Genomic DNA, 22,453 nt, shown 5'->3' with positions numbered 1-22,453 from the left:
CTGAAAATCCAAGTATACTATATCTACCGGTTCACCTATATCCACATGTTTATTAACTCCTTCAAAAAAGTGAAGCAGATTTGTGAGGCAAGACTTGCCCTGGGTAAAGCCATGCTGACTTTGTTCCATTAAACCATGTCTTTCTATATGTTCTGTGATTTTGATGTTTAGAACACTTTCCACTATTTTTCCTGGCACTGAAGTCAGGCTAACCGGTCTGTAGTTTCCCGGATCACCCCTGGAGCCCTTTTTAAATATTGGGGTTACATTTGCTATCCTCCAGTCTTCAGGTACGATGGTTGATTTTAATGATAAGTTACAAATTTTTACTAATAGGTCTGAAATTTCATTTTTTAGTTCCTTCAGAACGCTGGGGTGTATACCATCCGGTCCAGGTGATTTACTACTCTTCAGTTTGTCAATCAGGCCTAAAACATCTTCTAGGTTCACTGTGATTTGATTCAGTCCATCTGAATCATTACCCATGAAAACCTTCTCCATTACGGGTACCTCCCCAACATCCTCTTCAGTAAACACCGAAGCAAAGAAATCATTTAATCTTTCCGCGATGGCCTTATCTTCTCTAAGTGCCCCTTTAACCCCTCGATCATCTAACGGTCCAACTGACTCCCTCACAGGCTTTCTGCTTCGGATTTATTTAAAAAAGTTTTTACTGTGAGTTTTTGCCTCTATGGCCAACTTCTTTTCAAATTCTCTCTTAGCCTGTCAATGTCTTACATTTAACTTGCCAATGTTTATGCTTTATCCTATTTTCTTCTGTTGGATCCTTCTTCCAATTTTTGAATGAAGATCTTTTGGCTAAAATAGCTTCTTTCACCTCCCCTTTTAACCATGCCGGTAATCGTTTTGCCTTCTTTCCACCTTTCTTAATGTGTGGAATACATCTGGACTGTGCTTCTAGAATGGTATTTTTTAACAATGACCACGCCTCTTGGACATTTTTTACTTTTGTAGCCGCTCCTTTCAGTTTTTTTCTAACAATTTTTCTCATTTTATCAAAGTTTCCCTTTTGAAAGTTTAGCACTAGAGCCTTGGATTTGCACACTGTTCCTTTTCCAGTCATTAAATCAAATTTGATCATATTATGATCACTATTGCCAAGCGGCCCCACCACCGTTACCTCTCTCACCAAGTCCTGTGCTCCACTGAGAATTAGATCTAAAATTGCTCCCTCTCTCGTCGGTTCCTGAACTAATTGCTCCATAACGCTATCATTTATTCCATCCAGGAACGTTATATCTCTCTAGCGTGACCCGATGATACATTTACCCAGTCTATATTGGGGTAATTGAAGTCTCCCATTATTACTGCACTACCAATTTGGTTAGCTTCCCTAATTTCTCTTAGCATTTCACTGTCCGTCTCACCATCTTGACCAGGTGGACGGTAGTATACCCCTATCACTGTAGTCTTCCCCAACACACAAGGGATTTCTACCAATTTTGTATTTAGTCTCATGCAGGATGTTTATCCTGTTGGACTCTATGCCATCCCGGACATAAAGTGCCACACCTCCACCCGAGTGCTCCTCTCTGTCATTGCGATATAATTTGTACCCCGGTATAGCACTGTCCCATTGGTTATCCTCTTTCCACCATGTCTCTGAGATGCCAATTAAGTCTATGTCATCATTCACTGCTATACATTCTAATTCTCCCATCTTACTTCTTAGACTTCTGGCATTAGCATACAAACATTTCAAAGTTTGTTTTTTATTTGTATTTTCATTCTGCTTTTTAATTGATAGGGATAAGTTAGAATTTTTTAGCTCAGGTGAGTTTTTAGTTACAGGCACTTGGACTACTTTTCTAATTATTGGAACCTCACTGTCGGGATGCCCTAATTCTAATGCATCATTAGTATCCTTTAAAGATACCTCTCTCCGAACCATGCGCTGCTGAGCGACTGTCGGCTTTCCCCTTTGTTCTAGTTTAAAAGCTGCTATATCTCCTTTTTAAAGGTTAGCGCCAGCAGTCTGGTTCCACCCTGGTTAAGGTGGAGCCCATCCCTTCGGAGGAGACTCCCCCTTCCCCAAAAGGTTCCCCAGTTCCTAACAAAACTGAATCCCTCTTCCTTGCACCATCGTCTCATCCACGCATTGAGACTCCGGAGCTCTGCCTACATCTGGTGACCTGCGCGTGGAACAGGGAGCATTTCAGAGAATGCTACCCTGGAGGTTCTGGATTTAAGCTTTCTACCTAAGAGCCTAAATTTGGCTTCCAGATCCTCCCTCCCACATTTTCCTATGTCGTTGGTGCCCACATGTACCACGACACCCGGCTCCTCCCCAGCACTGTCTAAAATCCTATCTAGGTGACGCGTGAGGTCCGCCACCTTCGCACCAGGTAGGCATGTTACCAGGCGATCCTCATGCCCACCAGCCACCCAGCTATCTACATTCCTAATAATCGAATCACCAACTATGACGGCCGACCTAACCCTTCCCTCCTGGGCAGTAGGCCTCGGGGAGATATCCTCAGTGCGAAAGGATAATGCATCACCTGGAGAGCAGGTCCTTGCTACAGGATCCTTTCCTGCTACACCTGGTTGGTGCTCTCCCATCATGAGACCTTCTTCCTCCAAGGCAGCACCAGGGCTGCCAGTCTGAAGTTGGGACTTGACTACTATGTCCCTGAAGGTCTCATCTATATACCTCTCTGTCTGCCTCAGCTCCTCCAGGTCTGCCACTCTAGCCTCAAGAGACCGGACTCGTTCTCTGAGAGCCAGGAGCTCTTTGCATCGTATGCACATATACAACTTCTCACCGGTGGGTAAAAAATCATACATGTGACACTCGATGCAAAAGACTGGGAAGCCCCCCTCTTGCTGCTGGACTGCTGCCTTCATCTCTATTTTGATCAGTTCCTAGTTAAGTTTTAGGTTGCTATGGGAGTAGGAATGTGTCTAACTTCCTTTAAATGTATTAGTGAATTCACTATGTGTCTGGTAGTGGCCTACCGGGGTCTGATCGAAGTCTCAATAAAGTTTTTGTTGATGGGTTGTTTTTTGTTTTTTTTTGTGAAAGTGGCACCAGCCTATAAATTAAGGGATGAGCTAGGGGTGGGTGGGTTGGGAATTACAGTCTAACTTCAGTTAGTCAGCCTGAGTGACTCACTGCTCCCTTGATTAACAAATGTTGGTCCCTATTCAAACCCAATCACACTACCTCAACACCTTTCCAAGGTGAGTAACTGAGCTGAACTATTCAACTTTTTTACTTTGGTATACACTGCTCCTAGCTTATTTCTAGCTTCTGGCTACTTTTGGGTTGGTTTTCTTTTTTTTTTTGTGGTTTTTTGGGTTTTTTTTTCAATACAAGCATTCATACACACAGTCTCTCACTGGCACATGCTGTCTGACTCAGACACACAGGCTCTCTCTCACTCCCACATGCTGTCTTGCTCAAGCACAGGCTCTCACTGTCACATGAAGTCTCTCTCACACACACACACAGAGGCTCTCACATGCTGTCTCTGCAAACATTCAGGTCCTCACTCCCACACACAGTCTCTCAACTCATCTCATACATGCGCGCACACACACCCTCAGCCTCTCTCTCACCTCTGGGCCTCCTCTTCCCGGGTTGCCACAGGATGGGCTCTGCAGCGGCCCTGGTCTTCTCGGGCCGCCCGCAATGTGGGATTCGAGGCGGCCCGTAAGGGCTGCTCCTCCTTCCAGCACACGGTTGATGCTCTTCTTCCTTCCGGCACGCGGCTGATGCTCCTCTTCCGGCACGCGGCTGATGCTCCTCCCCCTTCCTGCCTGCGCGGCTCCGGCAACATTTTTCTTCCGGGGCGCGGGGCAGGAAGGAGGAGGAGTATTTGCAGGCTTAGAGCGACATTTTTTTCCGGGCCGTTGTAACGTGAGATCCACCATGGCCCTGCCGATCTTCGGCGGCTGTATGAGCCTTCTTATCGGCCACCAGCGGCTCGGCGCCCCCTAATGCTAGGCGCCCTAGGCGATCGCCTAGTTCGCCTAGTGCTTCCACCGGCCCTGGCCACTGCTATTAATTGCATCAGTAGCATGGGATCTTCTTGGTGTTTGGGTAATTGCCAGGTTCTTGTGGCCTGGTTTGGCCTCTGTTGGAAACAGGTTGCGGGGCTTGATGGACCCTTGGTCTGACCCAGCATGGCAATTTCTTATGTTTCTTATGTTCTTCTTCATTCAGTATGTCCCCAGAGCTACCTAGCAGCTCAAACTGCCTTCTGCAGTATGTTCCCAGAGCCACACCCTTCCTCAGCAGCACTGCTCAGAAACATTTTTTTTACCTCTGTCTTTTCTTCTGGAGACTGGTTCCTCCCTCAGTGCCTTGCTTAGAGGGATCCCACGAAGGCACTATATGTGGCACTCGAGCAGTCAAGGACTTGGATACAGCCAGAGGAATCACACTCAGACTCTACTGTAACTTCAGTGTGTTTATTTACAGTGCCACAGAAACACAAGGTCAGAATGGAAAACACAAATGAAAACACATAAGACATTTCTCTAGTCTCAGCAATTTAAATTAACTAGGTACTTCCCAGAAATGTGCCTATCCTCTCCCAGAGAGGTCTGCAGCTCCCACTCTCAGACAGAACCTGGAGCTCTTACTTTCAGATCCACGGGGACCATCCTTTCCCCACTGGCTCAACAACATATCCTCCCCCTGTACTGGGCACATCCTCTAAGCACCTACCATCTAGCAGGGTCCCGCTCATAGATATTCTCATTCTAGAGGTTTTAAAGGAGACCAGGCTCCTAGCCTGCTCCTGCACTTACAAGGGGACACTAGGGATGCTGCCTCACAATTTTTATACATGTGATCCAAGATACTAAGGCAATTCCACATATGCTTTACTCACCTCACATCCACACATACAATGGCATATATACAATTAAAAACTCCCCAAAATTTCAAAATATTCCAAGTATAGATACATTTTCTTCTTCTCTTGGACCCTGATTGTTTCAAAGATCCACTATATTAAAATAATCACTCACCAAATTCAAGAACCATGGGTCTTCATTGATTTCTAAATGGAATAGAGACCATCAGTTTTGCCACAGACTGCATGCATAATTTCTTATGCTACGAGGGTAAGTCAGTAAGTCACAAATCTCTCTACTAAGGTAATAAAACATATCTCTGTAATGTTGTCATATTCCATAGATGGCAGCACCTTAGAAGTGCTTATGTACATAAATAGTTATTTAAACTGTGCATGCACAGGGGCTGTGTACACAAGGAAAATGGCTGCCGTGTTGACAGATTGTACGGTCGAAGAACAACGTGCTGTTGTCCGATTTTTATGGGCTAAGGGCTTAGTGGCAAAAGACATTTCTTTATGAATGTATCCAGTATATGGAGAGAAATGTCTCTCACATAAAGCAATTTATAACTGGACCGATAAATTTGCACAAGGACGTGCCAACGTGAACGACGAAACCAGACCTGGTCGACATGTAGAGATTGCGACATAGGCAACTGTGAAGCAGTTTGAAGAGATGGTTCGCACTAACCGGAGGGTAACAATTGACGAAGTTGCCAAAGAAATTGGGTGTTCTCATGGGTTAGCATATTCCTTAGTGTACGATGCATTGAACTTTCGCAAAGTCTGTGCAAGATGGGTTTCCAAATAGCTGACCGAAGACAATAAGAACAACCGGATGGGTGTCTGTTTGGAAAATCTCTGCCGTTATGCACACAAAGGTGAATCACTGATGGCATGTATTGTTACTGGTGACGAGTCGTGGGTGCACCACTATCAACCAGAAGCGAAACGCGATTCCATGCAGTGGAAGCATCCACTATCACCGACACCAAGAAAGTTCAAGCTTGTACCTTCTGCAGGAAAGGTGATGTTGACTGTGTTTTGGGACCGAGATGGGATACTCTTAACCAGTCGTGGTGAATCTGTTAATTCGGCTTCCTACTGTGCTACTCGATTAAAGCTTAAAGGAGCTATTCGTAGAAAACGCCCAGATCTGGAAAAAAGAGGAGTGCTGATTCTTCACGATAATGCCAGACCACACACTTCGAATGAGACTCGTCAGACAATTGCGAACCTGCACTGGGAAGTTCTTGAACATCCACCATACAGTCCGGATTTGGCACCCAGCGATTTTCACTTGTTTGGCAAACTGAAAAGCCATCTCGGTGGTAAACATTTCGCCAGCGATGAAGAAGTGGAACAAGAGGTGAAGCGCTGGTTACAATGCCAGCCAAAAGACTTTTACGCAGAAGGTTTTGACGGACTTTTCAAACGCTGGGACAAATGTATAAATGTTCGCGGCGATTACATTGAAAAGTAGTTGGTTTTTCCAGAAAAACTGTTTGTGACTATATTCTGTATATTTCACAGTAAATAATTCATCTTTTGCATTTAAATACATTTCATGAATATTAATCCCATGTATGTTTGTGACTTACTTACCTTCATATTTTGCCTAATTCATAGTAGATTATAATCATTTGATCTCACTGATATATGTTGTGCTTTAGAAATATTTTTTACAAGTTTTTTTAAATTTGCAAATGAAAAGAATACCTAAATGGTATTGGACTATGTAAGGTATATGAAATCACTTATCATAAAATGAATCCTATCCTAAATGCACTGACAGTGAATGCTAGTTATGATATTTATATTTCACTCAACACTTGCCTCTTTCTGAATACTTCCTTTCAAATATCCCATCTTCTATCCCGACAAGGGGCCCTCATTTCGCCTGAAGCAGGCTTCATCAAGGAAGAACTTCAAAACCTACTGATTGTATCTCACCAGTAATAATTTGGTAAAAAATTTCACTTTTATAACAACTTCAAATTGTTAATCTACATTCAAATTCTGTTAAATGATCTTCACTGCATCAACTCCACCTCAGAATCACTTATCTATATCAGCTTACCACCACTTTTAGTTCAAGTGGCTAACGACATCTCTTCACCTGCAGCTTTCAACTGCAAGTGAAGAGACAGGTATGTTGCCAATGTTTGGAGGGAATTCATTTTGACTTTTTTCTGGAGTATATGCTTGCTCAAACTTCTCAGTACTCCAGATTTCTTGGTGATGTGGAAATAGCTGCAGTAGAACCATTGGCCATGGAGATGGGGAGGAAATGGTTCTATCACCATCCTCATCTATCGAGGAGTGAGTCCACATCCTGGCAGGGCTGCATCAAGTGAGACAGATCTGATTGAAGGTTGAGCATTGAGGAAGCATGGGAAGCTGGAGGAAAACCAAGTGGTATCCAGACTCCATGATTTTGAGAACCAGTGTTCTTTGGTAATCTTATGCCTCTCCTCTAGGTAGTGATGTTCCTCCCCGCTCCTGTAGAGGATAGTACTTGGCCTAGGTTTGGTTTGGATCTGTTGTGCTGCTTTTGATTGACAATGTTCACGCTGAGTCGGAAGTTGTTTCTGAAGTACAGATGGCATCCTGAAATGATAGAATTGCTAGAAATAGTACTCTGGAAATAAGGAATTTTAAAAGCATAGAATGGACACCTTGTTCAAGACTGCTGTTCTGTCCCCCCATGGAAAGGGACTGCACTGCCAAGTGTTGACCCTTTATTTCTGCCTTTGTTTCTCAATGTTCCTCCAAAGAGGTTATCACCGAGACAGAGCATGTCTGCCAGCTTTCATGAACAGCCTCACTTAAGGCACTGGCTTTCAACCAGGCCATGCAGCGAGCTATAATGGAGTTCGAAGAGGAACGTGTGGTGGTATCGAACGCTTCATAAATTGACTGAAGAAGATGGCATATACACTATTCGGCATCCAGTAGTCACTAAGGGTATGTGAATCCGCCATTACCAGCTGGAAGAAACAGTTTCAGTTTTTGTATATAGTCATGTAAGTACTGGGCGCAGCGATGCATTCATTAAGCATGGAGCTCTGAAACATCTTATTTGCCAAAAATTGTCCAACAGCCTGGAATCTTTCCCTGGAGACATGTTTGAAAATATTCTGGTTTTCTTCCCTTTTAAGAATGGATTCTACCACCACTGATTGATGGGGTAATTGTACTATTCCAAAGCCTGGGAATTTTTTCAACTCTGTACATGAGGTCAAGTTTCCTTGCTACTGGATTTACCCTACATTCTCATTTGTAAATCTTGCAGGATATGATGAAATGGAATAACTGCTGGAGCTTCTAGAACATGGAAGAGATCCAGGAGATCTGCACAAGGATCATTGCCCTTAGGCACATTAATTTAAAAAGATTTTTCTTAATTTGTCCAGAAATCTGAACTAGAAAGTTCTTCTAGGGAAGACAAGTGTTCTTGGAGGTGAATCAGAAGATATTCCTGTCGATCCATCCTCAGAGCCTAGAGGCAAGGGAACACTTACCCAGGACTCCAAGATGAACCTGGTGACCGAGGAAGGATCCTCAGTCATCTAAGAGGAGAGAACTCTTGGTGAATATGCTCAGTTCTGAGCTGGCTGAAGATAATGCTGAATTGGAACCAATAAAGAAAGTTTCACCCACTTTATATAATTCAGGAGTTAATCCCACATTACCACATAAAAACCAAAAGTAAAAATAAAAGGGGTTTACAGTGGGCTGAGGCAGGATAAGACCTGTGACCCACAGACACCCATTCTTGACAGCTGTGCAGCCAACAAGATTACCCTCTCACTCACATAGAGCATTAAGGAATTCAAAAGACAAAATTACAGTGGGCTCTGGTAGAATCAGACCTGTGATGCGGAGACACATACTGTATCAAGTTACAAAAGTGCAAAAAGTCTTCTCTATATTAGCTATTGAAGAAGATCTTGCGAAAGAGATTGACGTACTATCCGAAAAGAGAGAAGAAACTCAATGCATACAGAAATGTCACCCCCGAAATATAAATAAAAATGTAAAGGAAAAGGGTGAAGTGGATAAGAAAATTCAATTAAATAAGACACTAAAGCATTCCAAAAAAAGCTGTAACCAGAATGAGAAAAGCTGGAAAGCTATGAGCACAAATGCTCGTAGTTTAGTCAATAAAATCCCAGATCTGCAAGCCCTAATGATAGAGGCAGACTTGGACATTGTTGCTGTCATGGAGACATGGTTCACGGAATCTCATGATTGGGAAACTGCAATACCAGGCTATAACTTATTAAGGAAGGACAGAGAGGACAGGAAAGGGGGAGGAGTGGCTCTTTATGTCAGAAACAATATCCAAGCATCTGAGCTGCAAGGAAGATGGGGCAAAGAAGCTCTATGGGCTGACCTAAAAAAAGATGATGGGGCTTCCATTTCTATTGGAGTGATTTACAGGCCTCCAAATCAAATAGAAGAGCTTGACAAAGCTCTAGTTGAAGACATACAAAAGATGGGAAAGAAGGGAGAAGTGGTGATTGTTGGAGATTTTAATATGCCGGATGTAGACTGCAGAATCTAACAGTAGTAGAGAGATAGTGGATGCCCTACAAGGGGCTCTGTTCAAACAAATGGTAATGGAACCCATGAGGGAGGGAGCTATACTCAATTTAGTGCTCACTAATGGAGATAATGTCTCTAATGTCCAGGTGGGCACCCACCTCAGCACCAGTGATCATCTTACAGTATGGTTTCATATCACAAATAGGATACGGAGAAGTAGCACAAAGACTCGAGTTTTGCAGTTCAAAAACACGGACTTTGATAAAATGGGGAAGTACCTGGAGGAAGAACTAGAAGGCTGGGAGAACAAGAGAGATGTGGAACAACAGTGGACCAAACTAAAAGGAGCAATCACCAAGGCAACTAATATATATGTTAGAAAAGTAAAGAAAAGCAAGAGAAAAATGAGACCTATCTGGTTCTCAAAGGAGGTGGCTGACAAAATAAAAGCTAAAAGAACAGCGTTCAAGAAATATAAAGAATCCCAAAGAGAAGAACACAAGGAAGAATATCTAGTGGAACAGAGGGAGACAAAGAAAGCAATCAAGAAAGCAAAAATTCAAGCGGAAGAAAGGATCGCCAAAGAGGTAAAGCAAGGTGACAAAACATTTTTCAGATACATCAGTGAAAGGAGAAAAGTCCAAAGTGGAATACTGAAATTGAAAGGTGAAAAGGATCAATGGGTGGAGACAGATAAAGAAATGGCAGAATTATTAAACAAATACTTCAGTTCGGTGTTCACTAAAGAAGACCCTGGAGAAGGACCGTCGCTAGTTAACAAGAAAATAGAGGGGAATGGAAGAGATGTAACTCCATTTACAGTAGAGAATGTATGGGAAGAGCTGGAGAAACTGAAAGTAGACAAAGCCATGGGGTCTGATGAGGTTCATCCAAGGATACTGAGGGAGCTCAGAGATGTGCTGGCGGGTCAGCTGTGTGACCTGTTCAATAGATCCCTAGAAACGGGAGTGGTGCCGAATGATTGGAGAAGAGCGGTGGTGATCCCGCTTCACAAGAGTGGAAACAGAGAGGAGGCTGAAAACTACAGACCGGTTAGCCTCACCTCGGTGGTGGGAAAAAAATGATGAGCATTGGATACAAGAGAATCACACAGTGGAATCTCAAGTTTTTTGTCTTGAAGCAAGTTAAGTTGACATTAGGAGGCGATCTATCCACAGTGTTACATCGCATAGAACAGCGATTTATTTTTCAATGGGGTACGGTGGCCCCGAAGGGTCTTAACGGACCCATTGAATGGGAAGCATTTCTTTAAGTAATGAATGGAGTGTATTCTGAGTGAAATGAGGGGATTGGGTCTTTTAAATCAGTGGGAGTGGATAAGGATACATAAGATCTTAGCTGATGAATATACGTCATTACGTTTTTGTAAAGGGGCGGGGCTACTCCCCGAGGCCCGCGGCGCTCAAAGCGCAGCGGAGAGGTCGTCGGGGGAGCGGTGCTTGTCTCCCCCCCGGGGAGAAACCTGCCGCAGGGGCCTTCCCTTGAACCGCCTTGTCCCAGGCCGCCGCAGGACGGGCAACGAGCACGCTGCATCGCGCGAGCCCGGGGGGGGGGCGGGAACAATGGCGCCAAGAACAGAGAAGCCGGGAGTCGCGCCGCGGGAGGAGCGGGCCTGCCTCGCCCTCGCTCTACTCCGGAATCCCTCCCCCCGGGGGCGGCAGGGGAATGGGACCTCCGTGCCGCTTCGACCCCGGGGAATGGCGCATCGCAGGGCCGCGGGGGGAGGAGAGGAACCGCGGCTGAGAGGAGGGGAGAGGCTGGCACCACCAGCATCCACCTCCTAATGCTAGAATCCACTGCTGCAAAGCAAAGAAAAACACAGTACCTCCCCAAACTTACCCCCGAAGAGACAGCAAGGAAGGCTGAGCGAGGGAGGGGGGAAAAGAAGAGGCAGTCCTGATGGCAAGGAAAAAATTAGGGCGGCAAGCCCAAAACCGCCTCTCTACTGGTTATTATTATTTTTTTTTTTTTAACCTGCTTGATCCAACCTAAGAGGAAGAATAGTGAGAAGAATAAAAAATGTGGCACAGAAGCCACTAATTAGGGGAAGCAACGGGTTCCCCTCCTCACATCTGCTGGAGTCAGAGAGATACTGGGGATCTAGGAGGGGTGCACCAGCTTATATGCCAGCACCTTCCGAAGTTTGCTCTGACTCCATCTGCTGGACGGGGGACATAACCCATCTGGACTGATCCTGGTACGTACAGGGAACTAGTCCTACAAAAATATTTTAAACACAAAAGTTTTATGTTCTGTGGTAAATTAGTCCAGATTTTCCTTGATGTATCGAGGAACACTCAGATGAGAAGGAAACAATTTCTTTTGATGAGAGAGAGTGTTGGCCCTTGGGGCCACATTCTTTCTCAAATGTCCTTGTAAGTGTATTATTACACTACAAAAAATGTTTGTTTTCCTTGAACCCTCTCATCTTGAAGTTTTTCTTACAGATAAAGGTAGCTGAGGGAGTTGTAATCAGTTAATATGGATAAATTGTAAACTGGTAAAAAAAGATATAGTCTCCTGAAAGTTCATAAAGTGTTATGATTATTGCCTTGTTTTTTCTTTAAATTTAAGCTCCCTATTATGTGGACTTAATTATTGGAGATTTACGGTGAGACTCTACTTAAATTTAGATTGAAAGTGGTATATACAGGTAAGAAGCGGTATGTCTTGGGTGATTTAAAAAATTGGGCGCTTTGAATTTGAGCGTTGTTGAAATCTAAATGAGATAAGATGTCAGAAAATTTTATTTGAAATAATTTAGATATTCCGTTTGATTGTTGGATATAGGTCATATCCTGTGATTTTGAAATATGTCCCTGAGGAAGCCCAGTCTTGGGTGAAACAAGGATCCGTTGTTGGACTAGATGTACGGATGATGGAAGAAAAAGCAAAATTGCTTACCTTGTAATAGGTGTTATCCCAGGACAGCAGGATGTAGTCCTCACATATGGGTGACGTCATTCACGGAGCCCTTAAGCGGTAAAAACTTCTGGCAAGTTTCTAGAAGCTTTTGACTGGCTGTCCGAGGCTACTGAGCATGCCCGGCATGCCATGATATTCCCTGCCACAGGGGTCTCACTTCAGTCTGGTGTGTAGCAATAAGCGTTAGCAAAGCAAAATAATAAAACTTGTTAGGCCCAACTCCGCGGGGTGGCGGGTGGGTTCCGTGAGTACATCCTGCTGTCCTGGGATAACACCTATTACAAGGTAAGCAATTTTGCTTTATCCCAGGACAAGCAGGATGCTAGTCCTCACATATGGGTGATTAGCAAGCTAGAGGCTGAGTCATTGTCCATGCAGGTAGCAGTAATGCATCTTTGAGGAAAATGATGCAGCCGAAGATCACAGCAGGTTGGTTGTAGAAGGAGTTGGGATTAAACTGGAAACAAGTTCTTTAAGACAGATTGTCCATAGGCTGAATCTTGTCGTCCTTCCTTGTCCAAACAGTAATGAGCTGCAAAAGTGTGAAGAGAACTCCATGTTGCTGCTTTACAAATGTCAATGATTGGTACTGAACGAAAATGTGCTACTGAGGTTGACATTGCTCTTACTGAATGTGCCTTTACTCGCCCTTGGAGAGGAAAGCCTGCTTTTTCATAGCAAAACTGTATGCAATCTGCTAACCAATTGGATAGAGTATGCTTTCCCACTGCTTTACCTGGCTTATTTGGATCATAAGAGACAAAAAGCTGATTGGATTTTCTGAGGGATGTAGTGCGATTCAAATAAAAAGACAATGCACGTTTACAGTCCAAAGTGTGTAAAGCTCTTTCCCCTTGGTGAGAGTGAGGCCTTGGAAAGAATGTGGGTAGAACTATTGTTTGATTTAAATGGAATTCCGTAACTACCTTAGGAAGGAATTTTGGGTGCGTTCGGAAAACCACTCTGTCATGGAGAAACTTCGTATAAGGTTCATACGTGACAAGTGCTTGTAACTCACTAACCCTTCTAGCTGATGTAATGGCTATGAGGAAGATAGTTTTCCATGTGAGAAATTTAAGATCACAGGAATCTATGGGTTCGAAAGGAGAACGCATTAATCCAGTTAAAACCAGATTCAGGTCTCATTGTGTGACTGGAGGCCGAATTGGTGGTTTAAGGTGAGTTAGACCTCTCATGAATCTACTGACGAGAGGTTGTGTGGATATAGGTGCATCTCCTATCTTGTTATGATAAGCTGAGATTGCGCTCAAATGCACTCTGATTGACGATGTCTGAAGACCAGAGTCTGAGAGATAGTACAAATATTCCAGAAGAGAAGTTGTGGGGCAAGTGAAAGGATCAATATTGTTTTGCTTGCACCAGAAAGTAAACCGTTTCCATTTGAAAGAATAATTCCTTCGTGTGGAAGGTTTGTGTGAAGCTATAAGCACTTGAGAAACATTAGTTGAAAGATTAAGTGATTGTAGGATGAAGCTTTCAACATCCATGCAGTCAGGGATAGGGATTGAAGGTTGGGATGGCACAACCGACCCTGATCCTGAGTGATGAGATTGGGAGCTACTCCCAGGCGTATTGGATCCTTGACTGAAAGGTCTAGCAGAGTGGGAAACCATACTTGTCGAGGCCAATATGGGGCTATGAGTATCATGGACCCCTTGTCCTGTTGTAGCTTCACCAGTGTCTTGGTGATAAGCGGTATTGGAGGATATGCATATAGTAGGCCTGAGTTCCAAGGGCGAGCAAAGGCGTCCTTGGCTGGTTGGTTCTTCTGTTTGTGCAGAGAACAGAAGTTGTCCACTTTGTGGTTCAGATGCGACGCAAAGAGGTCTGTTGTTGGTTGTCCCCAACGTTGAAATATTTTGGTCGCTATAGAGGGATTTAGAGACCACTCGTGTGGTTGGAACTGGCGACTGAGTCTATTTGCTAGGACATTTTGAATCCCTGCTAGATAAGTGGCCTGTAGGAACATTGAGTGGTTCAAGGCCCAGTCCCAGATTTGTGCAGCTTCCTGACAAAGGAGATACGAGCCCGTACCTCCCTGTTTGTTGATGTACCACATGGCTACAGTATTGTCTGTCTGGATTAGCACAGTCTTGTGTGAAAGGCAGTCCTTGAATGCATGCAGTGCATAACGTATAGCTCGAAGTTCCAGAAAATTGATTTGATATGTGGCTTCGAGTTTTGTCCAAGTTCCTTGAGTTTGAAGAGAGTTTAGGTGAGCTCCCCACCCCAAGGTGGATGCATCTGTAGTTAATGTTATCTAAGGGATCGGTTTTTGGAAGGGTAGGCCCTTGCGTAAATTGTCCTTGATTGTCCACCACTGTAGCGAGGAGCATAGTTGGTGGGTTACTTGGATTTGATAATGTAGTGGTTGAATGGCTTGGATCCATTGTGATCGAAGAGTCCATTGGGTGAGTCGCATGGCAAGTCTTGCCATAGGAGTGACGTGAACCGTTGAAGCCATGTGGCCTAGTAAGATTAGAAACTGATGAGCTGTCACTTGTTGTTGTATGGAAATTGAGTACGCCAACTGGGACAGTGTGACTGCACGATCTTCTGGAAGAAAAGCTCGTGCAAGGTTTGTGTTTAACTCTGCTCCTATGAATTGGAGTAGATGAGACGGGTTCAGGTGGGATTTTTGATAATTGATGAGGAATCCCAGTTTGTGAAGTAACTTTATCGTAGAATGTAGAGAAGTTATTGCTCCTTGTTGCGATTGACTTTTGATTAGCCAATCGTCGAGATAAAGAAAGACATGAACCCCTTGTTTGTGTAAATGTCCCTCTATCACTGCCAGGCATTTGGTGAATACTCTGGGAGCTGAAGCTAGGCCGAATGGCAACACTCTGTATTGGAAATGCTGATTTCCCACTGTGAATCGCAGATACTTGCGATGAGACGGGAATATTGGAATGTGAGTGTATGCATCTTGAAGATCCAGAGAACAAAGCCAATCCCCTTTTTGTATTAGTGGAAGCATGGTGCCTAGGGACACCATCCTGAATTTTTCTTTTCTTAGGAATTTGTTGAGAATTCTGAGATCTAGAATGGGACGTAGGCCTCCGGTTTTCTTTGGAATGAGGAAATACCGGGAATAGAATCCTCTTCCCTTCTGAGTGTGTGGTACGTGTTCCACCGCTTTTGATTTCAGAAGAGCAGATAATTCTGTTTGTAATTGAGGAATATGTTCGAGATGGGAGTTTTGTGGTGGAAACTCCTGAGGGAGAGATGTGAAGTTTAGGCGGTAGCCTTGGTGAACAATGGACAGGACCCAGTGATCTGTTGTAATGTTTGTCCATTCTTTGTAAAATTGGGAAATTCTCCCTCCAACTGGCAATTCGGGATAAGGATTGGGTAGTTGGCTCTGCACTCTGGGATGACTTTCAAAAACCCAAGGTGGAAGCTGTTTGAGGCGGTGGCTGTGGCCTTGTAGACCGTTGCTGTCTTTGTTGTGGACGTTGTTGAGTCCTTGGAGGCCGTGACCTAGAGGCCTGAGGATAATATCTCCTTGGTCGGTAGAAAGGACGTTTAGGGTCCCTACGTGGTGGCCTGCGGGTTGGATGAGTTGCAGTGTCGTGTGACAAAGTGGAGAGTTGCTTCAAGGTTTCTGAATGTTCTCGAAGCTGTGCCACGGCATCTTGCACCTTTGTGCCAAACAAATTATCTCCTTGGCACGGTAAGTCCACTAATTTGTCTTGGACTTCAGGACGTAGATCTGAAGCCTTTAGCCAGGCCCATCTTCGTGCGCTGATGCCAGATGCCGCAATTCTTGATGAGGTTTTGAAAGCATCATAAGCTGCCCTTACCTCGTGCTTTCCAGCATCTAGGCCTTTCTGCACAATTTGCTGTGCTGCCTCTTGTTGTTGCTGAGGCAGGGATGGTAGAAACTCTTCTATTTGTTTCCAGAGATTTCTCTGGTGCTGTGTCATATAAAGATGATATGCAGCAATCTTGGAGTTCAGCATAGCTCCCTGGTAAATTTTCCTTCCCATGAGATCTAAAAATCTGCTGTCCTTCCCTGGAGGGATTGAAGCATGTGTTCTGGATCTGCGGGACTTCTTTTGAGCAGATTCTACAACTAGGGAGTTGTGAGGGAGTTGAGGTTTTTCAAAACCTGGGGCTGCTTGAACCAGATACGTAGAGTCTACTCTCCTGTTTACTCCAGGGGTTGTGCAAGGGTATTCCCATATTCTTTGCTGAAGCTGTAAAAGCACTTCATGCACTGGAATGGCCAAATTGTGTTTTGGAGGATCCACAAATTGTAGTATTTCCAACGTCTGTTGTCGCTCATCTTTTTCGGCCTGGAGTTGGAAAGGGATGGACTCAGACATTTCCTGAATAAAAGAGGAAAATGACAGGTCCTCTGGAGGTGACTGCTTTTTAGCTTGAGGTGGAGTATTCTCAGATAAAAAATCCTCTGAGGAATGCTCTGATTCTGTGTCTGACCATGTGTCTGAGGTATGTTGGTAATGATGAGGTTCCAGCCTTTTAGATGGGGGAACTCCTGATGGTCCTTGTAAGGGATCCTGAATATCTGGTGAACCCTCTCTGCCTTCATCCTCTATTTCCCCTTCGTCAGGTCCTGCAGGCAAGGATGCTAAAAGGTCTTGATACCTTTTAGTGAGTATAGCATGTAGTCTTGTCTCAGAAGAGGCTTCTGGAACTGGCATGGAAGTATGTTTATATTTTCCTGATGCCTTTTTTGTTGAAGCAGTTTTTTCTTGCACAGGTGCTCTAGATGGAGCTAGAGTGTATAGAGACATCGATTGTGAAGTAGTTGGAATCGATGAAGTAAGGAATGTAAACATGGAGATGGGGACCATTGATGAAATGGGTCTAGAAGCCATCGTGGTCATCGAGGTTTGTGAGATTATCGATGTCATTGATGGTTTTTGCAGTGCGAATGGTACTGTCATCGAAGAGGTAGTATACGGCATCGAGGAAGTCATCGCGTACATCTGCGTTGATGGGGTCGCTGGCATCGGCTGGGTAGCCGGCATTGCGGTTGAAATCATCGGCAATTCTGCCGGCATCGACAGGGCTGTCTCCATAGACACTGTAGCCGGTATCGGCATCGACATCGATGTCGGCATCGACCTGGTGGTCGGCATCGGCGATGACACCGGGATTTTATCCTTCAGGGCATCGGTGACTATCTGTTTGATTAACATGGTTAAGTCTGCAACCGATGTCGATGGTATCGATTCCTGCCCGAATGTTACGGAGGTCGATGAAATTTTTTGTTTTTTAGGTACCGGTTCCTCCGGCGGTGATAATGGAGGAATGGAACGGTGCCGTCGGTGCTTGTGTTTAGAACGTGTATCAGATTCCGACCTTGTCGATGACGCGGAGGGTGTTGGAGAGGAGGCATCCCCAGAACCCTCCGGAATTCTTTTCTTTATTAAGATCTTTTTTGTGATGCCCACCGGTGAGGATTTTGTTGAAGTCGTCGGCGATGGCGCTGCCTGAATTTGAAAAATTTGTGCCATCTTTTCCTGACGAAGCTTCCTACCTTTCACCGTCATTTCTTGGCATTGATTACAGGCCGCGATGTCATGGTCTCCACCAAGGCAGCGAACGCACTCGACATGCGGGTCCGTTATTGACATAGTCCGGTTGCAGGCCGGGCACTTTTTGAAGCCCGAAGTCTTTTCAGTCGACATCCGTCGATGAATTTTGTGTTTTCCTTGACGAAAAACGTATAGTTTTTGTCACCAGCCGGTGACAAATCGAGTGAGACCCGTAAAGGGCAAAAAGTATTATAAAACTTTAATAGTTGTGAGGTAACTCACAGGGCTCCTATGAACCGCGATGCAGTTTGCAGCACGGAAAAAAGAAGACTGAAGTGAGACCCCTGTGGCAGGGAATATCATGGCATGCCGGGCATGCTCAGTAGCCTCGGACAGCCAGTCAAAAGCTTCTAGAAACTTGCCAGAAGTTTTTCCCGCTTAAGGGCTCCGTGAATGACGTCACCCATATGTGAGGACTAGCATCCTGCTTGTCCTGGGATAAGGACAGTTTCGTCTTTTTTGTGTGAATTGAGAAGCAGTGAAGAATTATAAAAGCAACGTTGGGAGTACATAGTACCCTGATTAAAATATTGGAAACTCTATGAAAAAAGTGTTCCTATATTATAAAAGTTTTGAGGCATTTGTGCACTTTAAGGTGAAAAATTGTATAAGTTATATTGTGTCATCAGTGTGTTGGTTTTTAAGGTATGAGTGATGGAGTGATTGTTTTTTGCTGATTTTAATTGTGTAATTGTTTACATGTTGAATAATAAATAATATTGCACATCAATTGTACATGTTATATATTTCTCTATGTGTATGTATAGAATTGAGTTTCAGAGAAATTAATGTTAATATAGTCCCTATGTGTTGTTTGCCATAGGTTATCTCTCTCCACAGCAGCAGGTCTCCACCACCCGATCTCGGCCGGCTCAGCTTACTCCTCAGTCACAGCTGGTCTCCCCGCAAATACACCAACTTAGTAAAGATGGAAAAAATACCTCAGATAGAAACCGGCACAGAAGAAATTCAAGGACTCAACTTGAGGAACTGTGGATGAAACTAAATAGAACCACTAGAGAGGCAACAAAACCTTTTGGTTAGGCAACTAAACAAAAGCAAGAAGAGAAAGAGGTGACTGACTAAAACATTTTTAAAAAATGATAGATTTAGAAAGTAGAAGAGATCAAGGAATAGAATGCAATGGAATGGAAGGAGCATAAATTTAACCGTGCAAACTGTTAATTTGTTAAAAAAAAATCCTGTATTATCTACCTTCAATGTTATATGTAATGTACCATAAATAGGAAGCAAACAGTGTTCATAAACCAGGTTTATGAACACTGTGAAACAATTTTTAATAATGCCAACATTATATGCAAAAGAATACTTACAATCTCTTTAAAGATGAAAGCTCCAAAAAAGCTCCTGGTTCTATTTTACTTATTAGATTGTTTTTAAGATCCCTATTAAAAAAAAACAAAGAAGAAGTTTTTCAGATATTAAATGATAAAATGTACCACTAACATATATAATGTATGTATATACATATACACACACACATATATACATGCATACACACAAACATCAAATAAAATAAGCCTCATCATATGCTTCAGAGTCTTCAGGGTCAAGTTCTGAGAATTCATAAAAAAAACCTCTGCTCCTCTCACACTCACATATGCTTCCACTCCTCCTCCGAACCAGCTAATCTGCACCCTTGCAGAGCTGTGTGTATGGTGGGGGGGAGGGGGGGGGGCTGTGCTGCAGAACAGTTGCATCAAGTGTGGGACTATGAACCAGCTCACTCAAGTCCTTGCAGCAGCTTTGTCTATTCCTCCCAATGTTTTATTTTTCGAACAGAAGGGAGATGGCCTATCACATGCTTTGGGAAAAATCCACAAACCGCAAGAAGAGTAATCCTGCACGTCGTATATAACATCCAAGGGAAAACGAGCAGGAAAGTCCAAAGTCCACACGTTGATTAAATAGATATATTACTTATTTATTTGGTACTGCGACTCCACAGATTAAATTAAACGCAGTGCTTATATTTTATATATTGGGGGATTTGTTGAAATATAAGAACTGCGTTTAATTTAGTCTGTGGAGTCGCAGTACCAAATAAATAAGTAATATATCTATTTAACCGTGTGGACTTTGGACTTTTCTGCTCGTTTTCTCTTGGATGTTCTATCACATGCTTTAACAGCTCTATTACTCACAGCAACAGTCCATACACATTGCTCAGGTGCCAATGGAGATGGGATGGCCACAGCTGTTACCACAACTTGCAAGCGGTATTCTTGAGACTTGGTTAGGCAATGGATAACACAGTAATAGTTTCCTATCCTCACGATGTAGAAAAGGGCAAACAACAGATCATATTTTACATGGTTTCTAATGTTTGCCAAGGCAATAGAATTCTGTAAATGTGCTTCAAAGTATGGTTTGTTTGTTTTTTGCCTCTGATTTTTCACAAAATTTTAGTTCACCTGAAGAGAGCAAGTAAAGGAAAGTTGCTTACCTGTATCAGGTGTTCTACAAGGACAGCAGGACATCAGTCTTCACAAGTGGGCAACATCATCCAATGGAACCCAGCCCGGAACTTTATCCATATTTATAACTAATTGTGCCTCACCTGGCATGCCTAGCATATCCTTATACTACGCGCCCTTGTGAAGGCCCCCTTGTCTTATTTCTTAGCAAAAATACTGAGAAACCAACACCTAGGGGAAGCTTTTCTTTATTTTCTTATGAGGGGTAGCCTGAAACAAAAACAGTGAGTCCTAGGAAGGAATGGAGTCGGGTTCTACACCTCAAAGAGATTTCACAGGAGAGACCAGCTAGGTGGACTTTCTGTGGGCTTCAGTCTGCTCCAGTTAGAAGACCAATGTTCTTTTGCAGTCCAAGCTATGCATTGTTTGTTCACCTTGGTGGACATGTGGCCTGGGAAAGAATGCTGGAAGGACACTGGTTAAGATGGAATTCTGATAATAACTTAGGCAAAACCTTAAGATGGTTAGATAGAACCACTCTCATGATAAAACAAAGTATAAGGTGGTAAAGAAGTGTATGTTAGATCCTCCTTAAAAGCCTACAATCAGGCATCTAGCCTGGTCCCCTTAAGACAGTCACAGGGGAATTCTGGTTGTAGGGCATTTCCCCTGGAAAGAGGAATAAGACACAGGGCCCAGAGGGAAGAAGGCAGCCCCAGACTAGCACTGCTGAGGTAAACAGGCTTTTGTGCGTTAATTTGCTTGAAAATAATAAAACTGTATAGAAAAATAGCCAGAGTCCAGACTGCTCTGTCCTCTGGCAAACCAAAGATCACTCATACTATCTTACAAAAGTGAATAAGACACTCGACCTGCCATGCTGAAGTGACCACCAGAAAAAATACAATCTTCCAAGTCAGGCATTTCAGGTCATAGGAGTGTAGTGGCTCAAAGTGAGCTTTTATCAGCTGGGTCAGTACCACGTTGAAATGTTAAGATACAGTGGGAGACCTGATGGGAGGCTTCATTAAACACCTGGCACAAGCAAAGGCTGTATAGATTGATCTACCTTCTACATATTAGTGATAGGTGCCAACTGCACTGAATTGGTCTTGACCCAACTCAGATAAATGTATAAAGGTAATCGAGTAGGAGAAAGGATCTAGAGCCGTTGCTCACACCAAAGAAAACCTTCTCCATTTTAGTCTATAGGACTTCCTTCTGTAATCCTTTCTTGAAGCTAAGAGAACAAAACACATTCTCTGACATGCACCAACTCAACATTCAGGCAGTGAGAGCCAGGGACCTGACTTTGGGATGGTGAATCCTGAGTGATGAGAGCTGGGAAAATCCCAAGTTTGATTAGTTCCCTGTTCTCCCTCAGGAGTGGGATCCAAACCGGTCTCAGTAAAAATGGGGTGATGAGAATCATGATCTTAGGGTCTTCTCTTAGTTTCAACAGAGTCTTCACGACTAGCGTATTGGAAGATATGCATACAGCAGGCCCTTGCACAAACTGAGGGCAAAGCTAGTTTTTCTTGTGCCTTTTACTGGAACAGAAGAGGAGAACTTTCTGTTCGAGGGGATACAAACAGATTTATCATGGGCATGTCCCACTCACCGAATATTTGGTTTGCTAACCCCCCCCCGTGCAGGATCCATTCATGAAGCTCCAGAACTTGACTCAGTCTGTCTGCTGGTACATTCTCAGCACCTGTCAGATACATGGCTCTGAGGACCATCCCCGATAGATGGTCCAGTTCCTCACTTGGATAGTCTCCGGACATAGGAGGAACGCTCCAGGGCTGTACTACTTGATTGTCCATCTGCACCAGGATGATTTTTGTTGGTGAACTGATTTCTGAAACCCTTCAGAGCATACCAAACCACCCATTACTCCAGGAGGTTTATCTGATGAAGCTTCTCTTGAACAGATCAAAGACCTTGAGTGAAGAGCCCATCTACATGGGCTCTCCACCCCAGGTTGGGCACATCCATGGTCAGGACAGTTAGACTGAAGACATTTGGAAAGATATGATTCTGGTTAGATTGAAATTATCTCACCACTGGAACAATGGTTCCTTGAGAGACTGACTGA

The 22,453-nt window shown here is 43.8% G+C and overlaps 1 protein-coding gene across 3 annotated transcripts in view; it reads right to left on the bottom strand.

Annotated features, from left to right (window-relative positions):
• The window catches only part of ADGRA3 (adhesion G protein-coupled receptor A3), a 462,035-nt gene that overhangs the window by 337,498 nt on the left and 102,084 nt on the right, over window positions 1-22,453 (bottom strand). For all 3 annotated transcript variants that reach the window (XM_029590300.1, XM_029590282.1, XM_029590290.1), the window contains exon 3: window positions 19,252-19,323. In XM_029590300.1, coding sequence (XP_029446160.1) covers window positions 19,252-19,323 — 72 coding nt within the window. The remainder of the gene's footprint in view (window positions 1-19,251; window positions 19,324-22,453) is intronic.

The sequence above is a fragment of the Rhinatrema bivittatum genome, chromosome 1 (genome assembly GCF_901001135.1).
Source record: "Rhinatrema bivittatum chromosome 1, aRhiBiv1.1, whole genome shotgun sequence".
NCBI classification, from domain to species: Eukaryota; Metazoa; Chordata; class Amphibia; order Gymnophiona; family Rhinatrematidae; genus Rhinatrema; species Rhinatrema bivittatum.
The sequence above is the reverse complement of the archived record's forward strand: the minus strand, read 5'-3'. Positions and strand labels throughout refer to the sequence as shown.